The 19,797-nt window shown below is 42.7% G+C and overlaps 2 protein-coding genes across 15 annotated transcripts in view; both read right to left on the bottom strand.

Moving 5' to 3' along the window:
- The window catches only part of LOC121445004 (protein FAM156A/FAM156B-like), an 85,934-nt gene extending 69,262 nt beyond the window's left edge, over positions 1–16,672 (bottom strand). Inside the window, exon 1 of one of the 3 annotated variants that reach the window (XM_041646970.1) lies at positions 16,630–16,672. The gene's annotated coding sequence lies outside the window, so the exon portion shown is untranslated. Of the gene's footprint in view, positions 1–16,526; positions 16,565–16,629 lie in introns of those variants that run through there. The other 2 variants (XM_041646971.1, XM_041646967.1) reach the window with 2 other exon arrangements.
- Positions 1–16,717, bottom strand: part of LOC121445005 (protein FAM104A-like) — a 120,435-nt gene extending 103,718 nt beyond the window's left edge. For 8 of the 12 annotated variants that reach the window (XR_005973849.1, XR_005973850.1, XR_005973851.1 and 5 more), the window contains exon 1: positions 16,527–16,644. Coding sequence is in view for 2 of the 12 variants with exons in the window: in XM_041646974.1 (XP_041502908.1) it covers positions 16,630–16,682 (53 nt within the window). In the remaining 10 variants the exon portion in view is untranslated. Of the gene's footprint in view, positions 1–14,920; positions 15,050–16,526 lie in introns of all 12 variants that reach the window. The other 4 variants (XM_041646978.1, XR_005973858.1, XR_005973857.1 and 1 more) reach the window with 4 other exon arrangements.
- Positions 16,718–19,797: the final 3,080 nt, after the last annotated feature.

Below are 19,797 nucleotides of genomic sequence, written 5' to 3'. Positions count from 1 at the left end.
TCCCAGAACAACATCAAAAGCACCTGCACCAGCTCCTGGGACTTCACCTGGGACTTCAAGGACACCTGCCAACCCTTCTGGATCAAGGACACTTGGCAACTAAAATCTGGTTTCATCTGCTATTGTGTCTCATCCCATGGCTAACCCCATTTCATAGGGCCAATAATAACAAGATTTTTTTTCTCCTAGCCACCTGCCTTCGCATCTCCTCATAAAGCAGCTGCCTGAGGACTACAGCAAACTGGATGCCACTCCATCCACACCTTTTGCTGAGCATGAGCAGGCCAACTTTCAGCTCTCCCCTCTCCCCTCCCCCATGTCGTCCCATGCCTGCAAGAAGTAGCCAGACTTGAGTCTACGCCCCTTTTTCCAAAGAGAGCTTCCTGCCACCCCTATATCCAGAGTCAGGAATGTGATGTTAAGTTGGGAGTATCACCCTTGCCCCTGGCATCCATCCCAGCACCAGCATTATTTCCAGTCTTCTACTCCTCCTGGGTGAGTCTGCTTCTTTTTTTCTAGAATTTTCAGGTGTGCTGTTAAGTCTGTAATGTGTGCTTTCTCCATTTTCTTTATGTGGGCACTTAGTGCTATGAACTTTCCTCTTAGCACTGCTTTCATAGTGTCCCATAGGTTTGGGTATGTTGCGTCTTTATTTTCATTGACTTCTAGGAAGACTTTAACTTCTTTCTTTATTTCTTCCTTGACCTAGGTGTGCTTCAGTAGTTGACTGCTCAGTTTCCATGAGTTTGTAGACTTTCTGGGGGTAGTATTTTTGTTAAGTTCTAGCTTTACTTCATGGTGATCCGATAAGACACAGATGGTTACTACAATGTTTTTGTATCTGTGGATGGTTGTTTTGTTACCGAGTATGTGATCAATTTTCAAGGTTCCATGAGGTGCTGAGAAGAAGGTATATTCTTTCCTGTTTGGGTGTCACCCCTATATCCAAAGAGTCAGGAATGTGATGTTAAGTTGGGAGTGTCACCCTAGCCCCTGGCATCCATCCCAGCACCCTGGCCTGGGAGTTGCATTGGTCTTGACTCCAAATCCCATCATGCCAAGTCCAGGACCACTCCCACAGGGTATTTAAGTAGGCACTCAGAGGAAGAATACGTGGTCCCGGGTTTTGCATGTGCTCCCCAATTTTGTCTCCCCTGCCATGCTCTTGGTCACCCAAGAGTGCTGCATTTATTAAAAACATGGACATTTTAATTCAGTTTAATATGGCTTAACTGGATTTCTGTGCGCCAATGGAGAAGATTTTTCTTAGCACCCAAAAGTAATATTGCTGAGTCTTGAGGTAGGTTGTTACCTAGATTTCTGAGAAATTGCCAAACTGACCTCCAAAGGGGTTGTACCAGCTTGCACTCCCACCAGCAATGCAGGAGTGTTCCCTTTACCACACAACCTCTCTAGCATAAGTTGTCAGCAGTGTTTTTGATCTTGGCCATTCTTACAGGTGTAAGATGGAATCTCAGAGTTATTTCGATTTGAATTTCTCTGATGGCTATGGATGTTGAGCATTTCTTGAGTGTCTTTCAGTCATTTTGGGTTCATTTGTTGAGGGTTCTCTGTTTGGGTCTGGACCCCATTTTTTATTGAATTATTTGTCCTTTTGATGTCTAGTTTCTTGAGTTCTTTCTAAATATATATATATTGGAATTCAGTCCTCTGTCCAGTATGGAGTTCGTGAAGATCTTTTCCCATTCTGTAGGCTGCTGTTTTGTCTTGCTGACTGTGTCCTTTGCTTTATAGAAGCATCTAAGTTATAGGAGATCCCATTTATTAGTTGTTTCTCTCAGTGTCTGTGCCACTGGGGTGGTATTTGGGAAGTACCAATGTGTTCAAGTGTACTTCCTACTTTCTGTTCTATGAGGTTCAGTATGGTTGGTTTATTTTTGAGGTCTTTGATCCATTTGGACTTCAGTTTTGTGCATAGCAATGGCTATGGATCTGTTTTCCTTCTTCTGCATGTTGATGTCCAGTTACACCAGCACCATTTTGTTGAATACACTTTTTTTCTTCCATTTTTCTGTCAGTTAGGCAGACTTGCAACTTGGATTAGAAAGGTAGTTTACAAATTTTTAATAAGACACAAAAGAGCTAAAACCTTAATTATAATACTCTTATGGGAGACCTTGAGCTACTAAGTAAAATTTTTAAAGGGAGCAGTGAGTGACCCAAATTCCAGAAGAAAGCTTACAGAAGCTGCGAGACAGGTACTCAAGCAGGTAGAGTATGCTATACAGAAACACTGAGTATAATATATTAATTATGATCAGCTTTGGCCAGCTTGTATATTACCTACAAATTTTATGCCTATAGCAGTTTTATGGCGAAACAGTCCGCTTTCATGGCTGTACCTTTCCATGTCACCAGTTATGGTTTTAAACCCTTACTGGAGCACTAGCTTGCTTAGCATAGAAGAGCAGTATGGAATCTAGGAGGTATTTTTAGCAGATAACCAGCTATGATCAATGTTCCTTATACTAAGCAACAGACTGATTGGTTATTTTAAAATAGTGATTCTTGGGTAATTGCATTTGCTCAATTTCAAGGTCAGATTAATAATCTTCTCCCAGCTGATCAATGCTGCAATTCTCACAACTATATTCCTTTATTTTTCCTAATGTTGTAGCGAAAGATCCCTTAAAGAATGTTATGCTAAATTTTACAGATGATTCTTCCAATGAAAGAGCTGCATATATTGTTAATGGTGAAAAGGAATTGTGGAGCTTCTTGAAAACAACTTAAAAGGATAAAAACAAGAAAATTAAAATCGCCACACAATGCTTTGAGTCATGCACTTTTTACACTAAATTTCTTGAATATGGATGTTCATGAGCAATCTGCAGCAGACAGATTTTGCACCAAGGCGACCTTTGCTAAAGCAAGGTGGAGAGACCCTTATATTATGGAAAGGACCCAATCCTGTATTAATATGAAGTCGATGGCATGTCGGTGTTTTTTCACAGGATTAGGATCAAGGAAGATGGCTTCCAGAACATCTGGTTTGATACGTTCAGCAGAAGGGTACCAGTCCTGATAACATCGTAGCTGCTAATGCCCCCACAGAGGAGTTGGAATGAGAACCCGTGGTCCTGCCTTCCCCACCCCCATGGAAAGGGGTACCTGATCATCAGGACCAAGCTTAGGACACACATAGCCGGCCTGCTGGCACCATTATGTCCTGTGGGACACTTGGACACTGGGCTGCATCCAGACACTCAGGACCCACACTGCCATTGAGGCCCTGTTGCAGCTGCCATGATTCCTGACAACAACTTGCTATAGTCTGACAGGGGACTGGGATTCATTTATATACCTGCAGCTATTAATTATCTAATATGATATTTTAAAATTAGCAAGTGCTAGTGAGGGCATAAAATACAAGAATTTTCATATACTGGGTATTAACTTTCCTTTGGTATATGCCCAAAGTATAGAGTCTAGGTTTTTAATAAAATAAGTCTGTTTCAAGAAACATACTGTAAACAATTCAAGATAGTAAAAGCCTATCCACACAAAATACTCTTCCTTTTATAGAAAGGACATCTTTGAGAAACGTATGAATGTGCTTTCCTGATTCATATTTCTTTCAGGGATTGCCCCACAAATAACACTATTCTGTTTTGATTAGAACACAGAAATGGGAAGCTCAATATAGACATACATGAGTGATGGAGGAAGGTCATTGGCTAATAAAGGCACTGCCCTGGCCCATTTTATTGGTTAGAGGATAGGTGGGAGGAGTAAACAGAACAGAACGCTGGGAGGAAGAGGAAGTGAGGTCAGACTCAGCAGCTCTCCTCTCGGGAGCAGACGCCTGAGAGAGACCCCATGCCCTGCTCCGGGGATGAAGCTCCGACCCAGGATGGACTAGGCTAGAATCTTCCCGGTAAGCGCACCTTGGGGTGCTACATACAGATGATTAGAAATGGGCTAAATTAATATGTGAGAATTAGCCTAGAAGAGGAATGGGCCAAGCAGTGATTAAAAGAATACAGTGTCCGTGTAATTATTTCAGGGCATAAGCTAGCCGGGCAGGCGGCTGGGGTGTTGGGGACGCAGCCCCGCCGCCGCTCTTATTACTACATATGGCGCCCACGTGGACAACTGCTTCCACATAAAGCCTGAGACAGCTTGGGAAGTAATTCTAGAACAAAATGAAAGCATTGTGCCTGGTTTCTTGGTAGCAGCAATTTCTCGGTTATACTCTGCTTGCTAGAGGCAAGCAAGCGCCTCATCTAAGAGAGGCTTCCTGACTCAGCTTTAGCTGCAGAACCCTGCAGCTCATTGAGAGGTCCTGCCACGAAACACTTAAATGGTGTTGATGAAAAGCTGAACGCATGCTTTTCGGTTTTCAGCCGTAGCAGGAAAAAAGCTGTGCCGTTTAAAAATGCCGGCTTTCTGGGCCATCCTGCCAGGGCAAACTCTGACAGTTTGAGGCAGGAGGGCCGGCTACTGAGAGAGGACTTGAGTGTTGTCTGTTGTAGCTCACTTGCTGGCAGGGACCTTGAAATGCCATACAGTTGTTGCAGTAAACTTGGCTACAGCCTGTATATCTGCCATGAGGCTGGAAAGCTAAGGAATGGACTGGATCTAGCTGGCAAAGCCACACCTTTAGTCCTACTGAGATTGCTTGGTAAATTAAAGATTCATGTGGTCAGGAAAAGAGAGATATACAGTAAAGAGAGATCCAAAGACAGAGAAAATTTCTGAATGGTTTACTGTGTGTTAAAAATATATGCAGACTAAAAGTTAAAGTTCTTAAAGTAAAAACCAAAAAAAAAAAAAAAGGAAGAGAGTTGTTGTGTGTGGTAGCACACGCCTTTAATCCCAGTGCCGAGAAGGCAGAGGCAAACAGATTTCTGTGAGTTCAAGGTGTAGTAGCATACAACTTTAATCCCGAATGCCTGGGAGGCAGAGACAGGCGGATCTCTGAGAGTTCAAAGACAGCCTGGTCTACAGAGTTACTTCAGGTCAAAGATATAGAGAACCTATCTCAAAAAGCAAAGAGTTAAAAGTAAAAATAAACAAAATAGAGGTTAAAATAAAACGAACAAAGATGGAAAATACACAGAGAATCTTGATACTGTATGCTATTATGCTCTCTTTGAATTGTTAGAATGCTGAGGAAGGAGCAACAGCTGCTAACAGATATTTATTTATAAATGCTGCTGAACTAATCCAACATAGATATCTTGATGCCTTGACTTTGAAATTTGGATCTAAGGACATGATGCTTTGGAAAGGAGTTTCTTATTTTGTTTTCACAGGGGATGAGACGCTGTTCATTTCTTCTATTCCGATTTGGTATGATTGACCACGCCCTCCTGCAGGGTTGGTGTGAACGCCTTCAAAAAATTGCTTCGCTCAACTGCCAACTGAGATGAAACTAGCACACAGGTTATACCATGAAAGACCTAATTAACAATGCCCCCATTCAGCAGGAAGCAGTTTGGAGAGAAAAAACTGCGCCCATGTTCCCAAATATGGTTTATAAACGTCCTTTTACATTTAAAGGGGGATATGATATAGATATGAATAATTTGCATTAGTATAGATTTTGCTTTATTGATAGAGATTTAAGGTCAATTTTGTTATATGTATAAGTGTTTCTGATTTTGATTAAGGTATTGTGATTGTGTAGTTCATTTAAATATGTACTGTATAATTAAGAAATATAGGTTGTTAATGGTTAATCATCGATAATAGTAAAGTTTGTAGTCATGTTAGTTAGATTTTTATAGACATATAGAGATATATTTCAGATAGGCATTCTTCATATCTCTCAAAGGCTACAGAATATGGCATTTAAAATATTTTAATAACTTAGGACTTTTCATGACAATGAGAAACTCTGCTCCTGGCAGCACCAATCTACTTCAAGAGGATGATGGGCATCGAAGAGGCTCATTATGGAGATTGATAGCCATTTGGGCAAGAAACTGCTCTTGTCTGGACTATTGCATAAACTGGACGCAGAGAACCCGCAGAGAGAGGACTACTGAACTTGCCTTAGGTGAGATGATCTTTCGGGGTTCCTGATTCATTTTGAAAGAGTCTGCGAGACATTCTGCAGGACACAACAGATAGTGACTGAACTGACTTTGAATTTTCCTGCTTTATGGAAATGTCTGCTGGATACCATGGGCCTGAAGGCTGAAGATGGATGCCCCAACGGTACAAAAGAACTTTGGGTGACTGTCCAGGCAGCGAGATGTCTTTGTCATTTCTAGAGTTTGAAGTTTCTTAGTTCTTGTTTACTTAGGTAATATATCTTTCTGGAGTCTTTGATGGAGTTAAGAATAGTTAGTTATAGTTATAGTTTTCCTTAGTTATGATAAAGATTATTGTAACTTTTACTTGATAACTGTTTTGTTATATGTAATTTTGCTATGTTAAAGCCTTTTTTTTGTTTAAAACGAAAAAGGGGAAATGATGGAGGAAGGTCATTGGCTAATAAAGGCACTGCCCTGGCCCATTTTATTGGTTAGAGGATAGGTGGGAGGAGTAAACAGAACAGAACGCTGGGAGGAAGAGGAAGTGAGGTCAGACTCAGCAGCTCTCCTCTCGGGAGCAGACGCCTGAGAGAGACCCCATGCCCTGCTCCGGGGATGAAGCTCCGACCCAGGATGGACTAGGCTAGAATCTTCCCGGTAAGCGCACCTTGGGGTGCTACACACAGATGATTAGAAATGGGCTAAATTAATATGTGAGAATTAGCCTAGAAGAGAAATGGGCCAAACAGTGATTAAATGAATACAGTTTGTGTGTTGTTATTTCGGGGCATAAGCTAGCCGAGCAGGCGGCTGGGGTGCTGGGAACGCAGCCCCGCCGCTCCTTATTACTACACATGAGCTGTGACATTTAGTGTATTTGGGACTGAGGATCACTGAGCTGAGTTGGGAGGATGCTTGCCTGGCACACACAAAGCTCTAGGCTTGATTCCAAACCATAAGTAAACTGAGTATGGAAGTTCATAGCTGTAGTCAAGCACTTAAGACACAGAGACAGGAAGATCAGATCATTCCCAGCTGCAGCTAGCCTGGGCTCCATGAGCCCTGACCCTTCTTTTTAATTTTTTATTGAGAATCTTTAATATAATCTTTTCTCATTTTACATAGGTATCCCCATTCCCACTCCCTCCCCTTCTTCTGCTTCCCCCTCCTTCTCCCACCCCACCCCCACATCCACTCCTCAGAAAGGGTAAGGCTTCCCATGGGGAGTCAACAAAGTCTGACACTTCAGTTTAAGGCATGACCAAGGTCCTCCCCATTATATCTAAGCTGAGCAAAGTATCCTTCCAAAAAAAAAAAATGTGCTCCTAGACGCCAGTTCATGCACTAGGAATAAATCCTTGTCCCACTGCCAGGGGCCCCTCAGACTACCCAAGCCTCACATCTGACCCCCACATTCAGTGGGCCTAGTTTGGTTCTATGCAGGTTCCCCCACTGTTAGTCCAGAGTCAGTGAGCTCTCAGTAGCTCAGGTCAGCTGTTTCTGTGGGTATCACCATCATGGTCTTGACCCCTTTGTTCAAGGAGGACCCTTTTGCTCCCACTCAGGTAGTCTCAGGTAGTTCAGCCCAGTGATTCACTGTAGATCTCTGTATCTACTTCCAGAAGTTGCTGGTTGAAGGTTCTATGATGACAATTAAGGTAGTCATCAATCTGATTACAGGGGGAGACCAGTTTAGGTGTTCTCTCCACTGCTGCTTAGAGTCTTAGCTAGGGTCATCCTTGTGGATTCCTGGGGATTTCCCTAGTGCTGATTCTCAATAGCCCTTTAATGGCTCCCTCAATCAAGATCTCTCTTCTGTTTTCTCTCCCTCACTGTCCTTCCCTCTTCCTGAGCATCCCATTCCCTCATTCTGTTTTGGTTTTTCAGGCGGGATTTCTCTGTGTAGCCCTAGATGTCCCGGAACTCACTCTGTAGAGCAGGCTGGCCTCCAACTCACAGAGATCCATCTGCCTCTGGCTCCTGAGTACTGAGATTAAAGGCGTGTGCCACCACTGCCTGGCTATCTTTTTTAAAGGTACATTTTATCATAGTCTCAGTTTTCTAAGAAGTATCTATTCCACATTTTAACAAATATGAGAAATAATAACAACATGACATGGAACATTGGCAAGGCTACTAGGTAAGGCATCACTGTCTGAAGCAGGTACTGATACCATTTAATAATGAATTCTATTTGTGATAAACATGCCATACAGATGTGAAGCTAAGCATCAAGAGTCTCAGGACATGGCAAGGATAACAAGAATGTTCACCAATGCCCCTGATCTCTCACACTCTACACTGTATATGGCTTTGCAACATGCTTTCCTATTGCTAATACATAAGTGAAGAATTTTACTTTTAAAATTAAATGATTTACTAGTATGTGTATGAACATTTTGCCTGAATGTATATCTATGTACCATGTGCGTGCCTGGTGCCCATGGAGGGCAGAAAAAGGCAAGGGAATTGGATCCCCTGAAATTAGAGTTATGGATGGTCACGAGCCACGGTGTAGGTACTAGAACTTGAACCTGAATCCTCTACAAGAGTAACAAATGCTCTTAAACACTGAGTCATCTCTCTAGTCACAAAAGATTTATTTTAATTATAATAACATATTCATGACTTAGAATAAAGTGTTAAGTGGAAAGAAAAGTCATGTTAGGTAAACGTTCAAACGCTAGAGAGTACTATGAAATGTTATCTTTATAAACAAAATTACCAAATAAAAAGCTGGCATGACAGATTAGCAGTGAAGAGCAAGTAATGTTCTTACAGAGGCCCTGAGTTCGGTTCCTAACGCCCCTATTTGATGGCTCACAACAGCCTAGATGCCTCTTCCCTCTGTGGACACCTGCATTCATTTGCACACACACAAACATACACATGTACTCGTGCATACACACATACACACAATTAAAAAGAAATCTTTAAAATGTCATCTTCTAAAAGTTACCCTGAAGAAACCATCACTTATATACATATTGAACAAAATCTACATATTGAGAGCACACTTCTGGGCACATTTTAGTATGCTAAGAAAACAATGGCGAGCAAAAAGAAAGCAAACTAATAGAATAGGAACAATAGTTTTTGGGGGGTTTTGTTTGCTTGGTTTGTTGGCTGGTTGGTTTTCTGAGACAGGGTTTCTCTTTATAATAAACAGCCTTGGTTGTCCTGGAACTCATTCTGTAGACCAGGCTGGCCTTGACTCACAGAGTGTTTTGATTAAATGTGTGCGACACCACGCCTGGCTGGAACAATGCTTTATGTAGAAAAATGTTCATACCTTTTTAAATGATTATTTGATCAAGGTGATTCATGTTACATATGAGACTGGTTAATACATGTGTCAGGTCTCAATCCCCAAAATGGCAGTGTGGGCTCAGCGCAGGCTGGATTCTGACTCAGAGGACACTCAGCATTCTTCAGAAACTGTGTCAACCGGCTTTCTGATTACCAGGAAAACCATTACTTTCTTTTCTGCTCCTACAGCTTCCCAACCTCTGCAAAGGGCATCTAGTTCTCTATTAACTCAAACAAGCCTCCAACACACCAGAGCCCCAAGCGAGTCCCCAAACTGTGTCAGCTAAGCTGCTGCGCTCCCAACAACATGACCCCTTATGATCTGCAGTACTCGCCCACTGGCCTTGCTATCTGCTCTGCTCCCATAGCCCTGGCAATTGTCAATCTGCTCATATCTCTCAGCAGGAGAGGAAGCCATGGCAGATTCCCCCAGATGACTTTGGCTGGTCTCTCTGACCTAAGATAACCCTCCCCCACTAAGCATGGAGCAGCCGGCTGGTGGTTTCATTACTGAGGCCTAACTTACAACATGTAAATGAGGGTTACTGCAATGAGTATACATGTGTGTAGAGGAAAGAAACTGAATAGGAGCTGTGTCTGCAGAGACTCCGGGGTAGAGAACTGCGTGGGATATTGCTGGTCCATAGGCTAATTAGCTTCTCTTCAGCTAGTTCTAGCCCTAAGGAGGAACAGCCCTTTCTTGCCCACCTCTATGTTGGACATCTTTTTCTAACAGAAACCTTCTGGAATCTATTAACTGAGCGGAGCACCAGCTTCCACCAACCCAAAGGTCAAAAGGCATCCTGGGCCATAAGAACTCCCCTCCTCTCAGCGTACCAACCTCTTTGATGCATCTGTCAACGTAGTTTAACTTTGCCTTGATTCATGACTTTCTTTATTCTCTAAAACTCTAAAACTCCATGAAACTGCTTCCAATCTGGAACATGGAATTTTAGTTAACCTAAGTCTGTGTTCCTTGCCCATGGTCACTCAAAATGGCTCTGAAACAAACTATCACTTATTTTCTTTAAGATGGAGAGCTGTGGTTTTGGAGTTGGCATGTATGTATGTAAAGAGATGTTAAAAGTACCAAGGCAGAAATGGATTGCAGGATGTTTAAAAATGTACCTTTATGGAGGAGAAAACCTACAAGACAATTATCATAAAAATATAAGTAATGATGACCACAGAGTGATAAGACTGTGGTGTGAATTGTTTTCATTACACAAATTTCTACATCAAAATTAAATTTAGTCTTTATTGCAAAAATGTACCCACAAAGGTCCATGAGCCCCGGACCAATAAGAGGGATAATGACCAGAGAGTTTAGATGAGACACTGGGTGCCTAGGATGCCCCACAGGTGAAATAGCAACTTAAAAATCAAAGCATTCCCAATTCACACACCCAGGATTGTTGGGAGGGAACCTACAGAATGCAGCAAATCAATCCCATAATCCCAGCAGGCAAAACAAAAAACAAAAAACAAAAAAAACTCCAACTTTTTTACTTTTTTTTTCAAACACAAAGGGCGGGTGAAGCAATGCACACGATTGCATCTTAAAGCAAAACTGCCACCTAATGGCCAGAGAAACAGACTCGCAGGCTTCAGGAGAAATGCTTTCTTTAAACTGGCTTCCGGCTGGAAATGACGTGGTAAGGAAATGGCGGAATGACCGAAATCTTTACAAAAAAGAACTCTTATTTTGCCAGGTGAACCCCCAAAATGAACCCCACCGCGCAAGCCTTCTCTGCTGCGGACTTCGGAACCAAAGATACAGAAAGTTCTTGATTCACCTCCCTAAAATTCAGCAGTCGCTATCCAAGAATTAGCAGACTCTGAGCCTGTGCGGAGATAGCCAGTGAGGTCTCCTCAAGTCTCCCTCCCCTCTTGGGGTTCGCCAAGACACACCTTCCCAGCTGCCCCACCCGCCCTCAAAGACCTGTCCTTTGGACGCTCCTCCCACTCCAGCCAGCCTTGAAACCCACTCCTCTGGAAGAGCACTGGCTGTCTTTCTCAGTCCTCACTGTACCCACGCAGAGCCAAGGACACACAGCAGGCGGCCACTGGAGCCTCCTGCTCACCAACCTTCTGGCTTCTCTTAGTATACCGGCCCTTTCCTTCGTCCCGCCCTAGGTAGCAGGAAAGCCTTTGTCAGTAACGGACCTGAGCTCTCGGAGGAAGATAGGAAAACCAGTCGTTTTGAATTATTTACCTCTATTTCCACATACCGGGGGTGGGGGGCATGCTGTACCAGAACACGCTTTCATTTTAAGCACTATCACAGGCAGACACGGTTTTCTGAAAGGCAGGTTTTTGGACTGAAGAGAGCTTCCTTTCCATCCCATCTGTCTGGCTTTCCCTAAGCCAGTTTAAAAAAAAAAAAAAAAAGACAGACTGAACTAAGCACTAAGCAGCCTGCAGGGGGAGATCTGGTACTACAAACCAGGACTGAAGCTGCCTGCATCTCAAAGGAAGCTGACCTTAACAGGCAGTTTCTCCCTGGCTGCAGGGCCTTTCCAACCCCAGCTCTGTGCTGGGCGGTGGTGGTGCAAGCCTTTAATCTCAGAACGTGGGAGGCAGAGACAGGTGGATCTCTGTAAATTCGAGGCCAGCCTGGTCTACAAGAGCTAGTTCCAAGACAGGCTCCAGAGCTACAGAGAAACCCTATCTCGAAAAAAAAAAAAAAAAAACTATAGAAACTTGACTTCTTTTATTTCAAATCGGTGAGATTTTCATCCCAAAACCTTACCAAACAGTCCACCACACCTCCTACACTTACTGACTAATAGGTTTGGTTGTTTGTTACAGAACCCTTCTTGAGAGCAGAAGGCTGGTGCTGGCTAGGGTGAAGACAGACCTGCTGAAGGAGGAAGGGATGGTGAAGGGGAGTGGGCCAAGGGTCAACACACAGTAGCATAAAATATCACAATAAAACCCACTCACTTTAAAAACTGACAACCCTTGGTTTCCATTTTGAAGACATAAGGAACTCAATCAAGGGGCTGCAAACAATCCATGATTCCAGAATTGATGGTCTTATAAATGATAAAATCACGTGGCTAAGCCTGAGCACTTCCTTTGAGGAATCAAAGCCTTCAAATTCAGGATACAAGACCATCACGCCACATGGCTGAACTTGCCTTTTCACGGTGGTGCTCAAGACCTTGTGCGCTCTGTATTGTCTGAAATCTTAGTTTGGAGGCGTTGTTTAATTTGTCCATATCAATGGGAAAAAAGAAGAATGAATTTCTACTTAGTCTATTCAGCTGGAGCGCACAAGGACAATGGTGAGCCTGCAGACTCCGCTGCTGAAGCAGGAGTGCTGAAAGAGCACTGCTGCTCTTCAAGAGGACTGGAGTTCAATCCCCAGCACCCACATGGCAGCTTACAGCTGGCTGTGACTCGAGCTCTGGAAAATCAGGCATTCTCACACAGATGCACATGCAGGCAAGACACCAATGCATATAAAATAAATTTTTAAAAATCTAAGAAGAAAATACTAGAACTTAAGCAGATTTAAACAAGTTGAATAGTATGAGGCCAATGCAGAACACTCAACTGCTTTTATATATTAGTAACAAACAAGAAAATTCAAACTTTAAACTCGGGGGCTGGAGAGATGGCTCACAGTTAAGAGCATTGGCTTCTCTTCCAGAGGACCAGGGTTCAATTCCCAGCACCCACATGGCAGCTCACTCCAGTATGTCTGTAACTCTAGTTCCAGTGGATCCGACTCCCACACAAAGACATGCAGGTCAAACACCAATGCATATAAACATTTTTCTAAAAAATGTAAAGATTTAAACTCAGTTTATAGTACTGTGATAGTTAGTTAACTGCCAATTTGCCACAACCTACAATCAATCAACCTGGGAAGAGACTCTCAGTGAGGGAGTCCCTAGATCAGGCTGGTCTATGAGCATGTCTATAGGAAAATGTCTTGACTGTTAAAAGGCATGGGAAGACCCAGCCCACTGTGAGCAGCGCCATTCCCTAGCCAGAGCAAGCAAGGACCGACGTTTATCCACTCTAGATTGGACTGTGGATGTGATGCTTTACCTTTCTGCCTAGACTTCCCTATAATAATCAACTGTAACCTCAAATTGTAAGCCATAGAAATCTCTTCTTCCCTAAGTTGCTTTCAGTAAGGGTTTTTGAGGAAGCAATGAAGTCCCGTTGTAAAAGGACAGAAAGCAGAAAGAGCTCCGAAGCTCTGGGGAATGGCAGAAGGACCCCAACTAGGGAAGTCACAACTCTTCAGCTGCATATCCTCTCAGATCGCCCTTTCCTAGGGAAGCATCCCCCACTCTTCTCCCACGGGCCTCTCCACCCGCTACTTCAGCCCTTCCATCTAGTCTGAGGAAGACGCCTATTTCCACAGTGGCCACCCCTGCTGGCTGACAACAATGTGCATGCTTGGGCAACTTACTGAACCAGAATTGAACAGGCTGATACTTCTGAGAAGAGAAAGGGGGTGAAAGTAAGGCAATTATTTAAGAACATCTAATTGGGACATGCTCTCAAAAGCCGACGAGTACTTAAGGGTGGGCATTCCTATACACTTACTATGAGTTTTCCTGGCAGTGAGGAGTTTAGGCAGGGTGAGCAGAAACTCAATTGATAAAGATAAAAAGAGATGACAAGAGAGGTAATCAGAGGGGATGCGTTCAGCTCTCCAGCAAAGCCTACAGCCCTAAAAAAAAGGGGCTAAATGAGCATTAAGCAGCACTCTGCTTGCAAAGTTGAAGCACTGGATTCATCCTCGCACCGGGACAAAGATCAATACATATGGTGACAGAAAAAGAAAATTATCCATCTGCAAATGACAAATGTAACTGCACAGGGTTTGCAGTACAAGGCTTGCTTTGGCAGCACAGATTTCAAAACTGGAGTAACACACACCTGGAGAAGCTCTCTGTGCCCAAGGATCACACCCGAATGTGCGAAATGGTCTGTATTTTTTTAAGTCAACCTTACCTTGTGTGGAAAAAGCATGCTAATAAACTGACTACACAAATAAACTGACATGTTCACTTTCAAAAAAAAAAGGAAAAAGAATTTGCAATGCAGATGAGAGACAGTAGCTAATTTCTGTACCTGCAACTATTAAAATCAATGATATAACTACTTTTAAAAATTAGGGCTTGGGTTATAGATTAGCGGTAGAGGATTTGCCTAGCGTGTATGAGGTCTTAGGTTCAATTCCCAGTACAACAATAATAATAAATGTTAATGTGTAATATTAATATTTAATAATTGAATGCTACTAAATTAAATTTTATTAGTCACATATAAACATAAATACTAAATATTTTGAAGTTAAAACTATTTAATAAACATATAATGTAATTATATGTGATAATGGCTATTATTTATATGAAATGTTAGTTTATAATATTCATAATAATGTATTCTTATAAATCATAGTAAAGGCATGGTAAACAAGACTCCTCATAAGACTGAGTTCTGAAGCTTTTTTGCAAGAATGCATGAACTAATAAATCACTTCCCAAAGTGCAAACTGGAGATGGTCTAACTGTGTGTCAGTATAAAAATATTCTTTTGGCTTCATGGAGTGATTATCTTTTAAGAAATATACTGACCTGCTTTTTGCTGACATTACACCTGTAATCATGGCACTTGAGGATGTGGAGACAGGAGGACCAGGAACTATGGTTATCCTCAGTTGGACTAAATAGCCACTTCAAGGCTACCCTCGGCTAAAGGAGAGCCTGCTCAAAAAGATGTAAAAATCAAAAAAGTATCCAGCAGTTCTAGAAGATAAGCTAAAGGCTGACAGCCAGCCCCTGGCACAGGCTCTGGGCCACTCTCAGTTTATGATGGTATGTCGATACAGAGACAGTAGCCAAGGGTAACCAAGATGAGGAAAGAGTACAAATATTTGCCAACATCCCTGATCCATCACTGTCTAATCACCAGCTTCCTTTGTAAAATGCTTTGCTGCATCCAATACAAAGATGATAAACATGCTAGGCAAGTTGCCTACTATGGAACAATATCTCTGGCTCTCCGAATTCTTTTTTTTTTTTTAATTTCAAGACAGAGTCCTAGGTGGCCTTCAACTCATTCTGTAGCACAGACAGACCTTGAGCTGCAACCCGTCCTACCTCAGTCTTCCCAGTAGCTAGATTACAGGCCTGAACCACCAGGCCCACTCTTACTCAGTTGTGTTGTATGTACCCTGAAGAAATCAGGCACTTGGTCACCTGTTCAACAGATACCAATGTTGAGGACACACAGCTAGCCACGGCTCTGATGATGAGCTGAAATACAATGGTGAGCAAGCAGAAAGCAAATCATGGTACAACCCTTAGGTACAAAACTTTATGATATGTGACACCGCCATAGGGGGAAACTTGCCTATGATTTGTCTCGTTTGTAAAAAAAAAAAAAAAAAAAATGTTCAAGTCTTTTTTTCATTTTAAGATCCATTTTTATCTCTTTTTAATTATGTCTGTGCGTGCATGCGCGGGTGCAGGTGCTCAGGGAGACCAGAGGCAACTGAACCCCAGGAGCCAAGGTGGGTGCTAAAAAGGTCTTCTACCAGCTCTTAACTGCTGAGCCATCTCTCCAGCCCGAGTCTTTATCAAATCATTCCGTAACACACAGTGATTACATATGGGGTGGAGGGTGGGGGTTCAATGTGATTTCATTTTTTTTTAAGTTGTTAAAAGCAATAACGCAAATACTTATCTCTGCTTGTTTAAGATAGACCCGTAAGGATGGAAAGAAAAAAAATCCTCAATCAGGTATCATAAACTATAAATAGTGAGCACTGGGTGATGGTGGGTAAGAATTGTTTTTCCTACTACCCCCTGTAATCAGGTAAATGAAAGAACAAGGATGTTTATGAAGATCCTTAAATCCAACGGCAAGTTAAAGGGAAGAATGACTTTAGGAGAAGCCAAAATACAAATAGCTGGAGTTTCTAGGCTGCCCAACAGAAAAAAAAAAAAAAAAAAAAAAAAAAAAGCGCTTACTCTAACAGCAAAGATTCATTACTGGGCTGGGGGGGGGGAGCTCTTACTGGAATAGCAAAGATTCATCCATTGGCAAGCAAAAGAGGGCCGAGTGGAAGAAGCATAATTTAGAAAACCTTTTTTTAAGCACAAAGGGCGGAGTAGAGCAGTAAGGGTAACAATAGCACGATAACACTGCCATCTAGCGGCCACAGAAACTGAGACTCACCATACAGGACGGAAATATTTTCTGCTGCTTTTTGGTGAACAGCTGTAGAAATGAAGCTGGGGAAACGTAGGCGGAATGGAAAGACCGCCGAAGTCACACGTACTTGCCTAGGAGAGCGCGGCGAAGCCTCTCCGCGACGAAAGCCTGGACACCCATCCTTGCCCTAGCAATACATCAGCAGTCCCTTCCCCACCGGAAGGAAGCTGCCGGGCATAGCCTAGGATTGGCTGATTCTGCGCTTGCGCAGTTATGACAATGAGGTCGCTGCCAGTCTCTTTAATGGTTTCTTGGATGCTGCTTACGCGTCGTTTACCTATAGGCTAATGCATAGAGCTGGAGCCGCCAGATAGCCCCTGTCGCCCAATGTTCAAGCCTAGAGCCAAGTCTCCAGGACGCGCTCCTCCTACTCAGCCCAGCCTTGAATAACTGTCTTCCTCAAAGCCCTTACCCCTCTGATCATGAAGTCTTTTGGTATGATTTTACCTGTACCCTAAAAACACTGGGGGGAAAACACCACATCATTTACCAAAAGAAAGTATATTTTGAACAATATTGTACACAAATAATCTGATTTTTTTCTTTTTCTTTCCTTTTTGTATGTTTTGTGTGATTGAGCCAGGGTCTCCTGTAATGTAAGCTCTTCCCGAATTTGCAATTTCTCCAAAACCAAATCCAACTCCTGATCCTTATGCCTCCACCTCCAGGCTGCTGGGATTACAGGCCGTGTAGCACCAAGTTTGGCATTCGCAACGAATTCTTCCTGACAGTTGATTTAGCATCAGGACTTTTATTTGGATGTGCAGTTTATTAGTGTTTACTTCTCATAGGGTTTCATAATGGAGACGCCAATCTTGAGGTCAGGGCTCGAGGGAACTTTTCTACCAGTCATAGCTATTGCAGCCTTTGTTATTTCCCTGGAATCCCTTTGTTCTCTGGGCAGGCTGTTTCCTGAACTGCAATGCTAGAAGCCAGACGAAGTAGCATCCAGAGGGCAGAGATCCCTGTGTCAGGCCTAGTAACTCGGCTTACACTGCACATTTTTCTCCAAAGTTTCTTTTATTTAAACAAAGAGTATCGTGGTGAAAATTCATAAAAAGAAGCTATGTCTAGTTGTATTTATGTCTGCAGAGACTGGTGGACCACTTAGAATTTTACTATTATGAAGAGATTAGAATTTAGCAGGGTCAGAGGCTAGTAGCTTTATCATGGCCTAGTTTTAGGCTTCCTCTCCCCACTCTGTATCTGAATGAACACCTCATGATAATGAATAAAAATCTCTTAGAAGCTATTAATTTGGCACTAATATTCTGTAATAATAGATAAAAAACCTCTTAGAAGCTATTAACTAAGAACTAGTACCTTACAATAATAAATAAAAACCTCTTAGAAGCTATTGAGTTAGCAGAGCACAGCCTTCTGCCAATCCCAGAGCTAAGAATGTCATCAGATAGCAGAATGGCTCCAGAAGAAACTGTCTCCTGTTCGCTTTAGAATGGGAGCTGTGGTTTTATGTCAACTGTATGAAATCCTCTGGCCTACATGCTCCCTTGAGTCTCCTCTACTGACTGTCCCAGATAGGAAAGGAAAACACAATTAAAAGGAATTAGTAAACCTGTCCTTCCTTAGAAGAGTTGCACGCCCAGAAGGAAAATATCTAAGCATAGACAGGTCTGCTGTCGTGTGAGTTACTAAAGCAAAACTTAAGAGATTATTTGTAAACAAAAATTCCATCTTTTTAAAACTAATTTCTTAACTGAGTGTGGTGGCATATGCCTTTAACCTGTCGGAAAGCAGAGGCAGGTGGATTTCTGGGAATATGAGGCCAACTAGGTCTACATGGCAAGTTCCAAGCCAGCCAGAACCTTGTCTCAAACCTGGAACTAAATGAGTGAATAAAAGATAAAGGTAAGCCATTGCTGCCACCTTATTACATGGCGTGGCCTGTGTCTGATCTGAACCACCTAAGAAGCATTTGGACTACATGCAGAGTCGCTGAAAACTAACCGCTGGGAACATTTGAGTCCTTGTATTCACTTGTATTCACTTTCGTGTGAATGAATTTTTTTAACGATATAACTTTACCAGATAGCATACCAGGCTTTTGTCTATATATAATTCCTACTGGCATTGTAGGTTATATTACTTTATTGTAGCATTAGAACTCCTAAACTCACTTTAAAATTAGGATTCCAGAGTTCTCATCCTTGTCTACTAAAAAGTCACACGGCTACGACTGAGTATGTGCTTCAAAGCATCAAAGCTGAGGAGCTTCTGAAGTGAAAGAAACAGCCGGACGCATGTACAAGAGGAGGACTCACGTTTCCACCTCTTGGTGCTTTCCAAAGGGAGATCCATCTGCTCAGCACGTTCTTGAAATCTTAGAGGTGATGGTTTGTTGAGACCTATCCAAGACAAGGCACCACAGTGCCAAGGGCACAGCAAAGCTTGCATCTGTGAGATGGTCTTCCTCCTGTTGGTTTTGGGTTGGGGAGAGAATATTTTATGCCATATGACCTAACACGCGTGCCGTAAGTTATGACAATAAGCAAGGCACCTGATAAGTAGGGCTTTAATTCAAGGCCACTTTGAGCCTGGGTATTATTGGGGAAATAATCCACAGGAAAGAATCCACAGAGGCCTTGTTTTCTGCTTAGTTTGCAGCTGTCTGGGGGAGGGAAATTGTCCCATCAGAGGTGCAAGGTCACAGCCACTCTCTGTAGCTGTGCTGGGAGAAAGGCTATGGCAAGTGTGGCCTGGGTTAGAGGAGAGAGCAGCTAGAGGGTCCACAGCCTAACGTCTCTACATAAGGCAGGGTATCCAAAGTATGGGAATGGTCTGCTGGAAGTGTTATTGAGTACTGGGCATGGTGACCAGCCTTTAATCCCAGCACTCAAGAGACAGAGGCCAGCCTAGTGTGCATGGCGAGTTCCAGGATAGGCAGGACTACATATAGAGATTTTGTCTAAACAAAAGGAAAGAAAGAAAAAGGAGTTGCAGAATTGCTTTTTTTACATTTTAGAAATGTAAGAATACTTAAACATGATGCAGAAGATATATGGCATAGTCACTGTTATATTGCTGTGAAGAAACACAATGGGCTAAAAAGCAAGCATTTAATTGAGGTTGGCTTACAGTTTCAGAGGATCAGTCCATTGTCATCATAGCAGGAAGCCTGGCTGCAGGCATGGAGCTGCAGCACTAGCTGCATCCTGATCCACAGGCAAAGAGACAGAGAGACACTGGGCCTAGCATGGCCCACCCTAGTGACACT

The sequence above is a fragment of the Microtus oregoni genome, unplaced genomic scaffold (assembly GCF_018167655.1).
Source record: "Microtus oregoni isolate MIOR12 unplaced genomic scaffold, Mior012 000153F_000, whole genome shotgun sequence".
Taxonomy (NCBI): domain Eukaryota; kingdom Metazoa; phylum Chordata; class Mammalia; order Rodentia; family Cricetidae; genus Microtus; species Microtus oregoni.
Note: the sequence above shows the minus strand (reverse complement) of the source record. Positions and strands in the feature narration are given on the sequence as shown.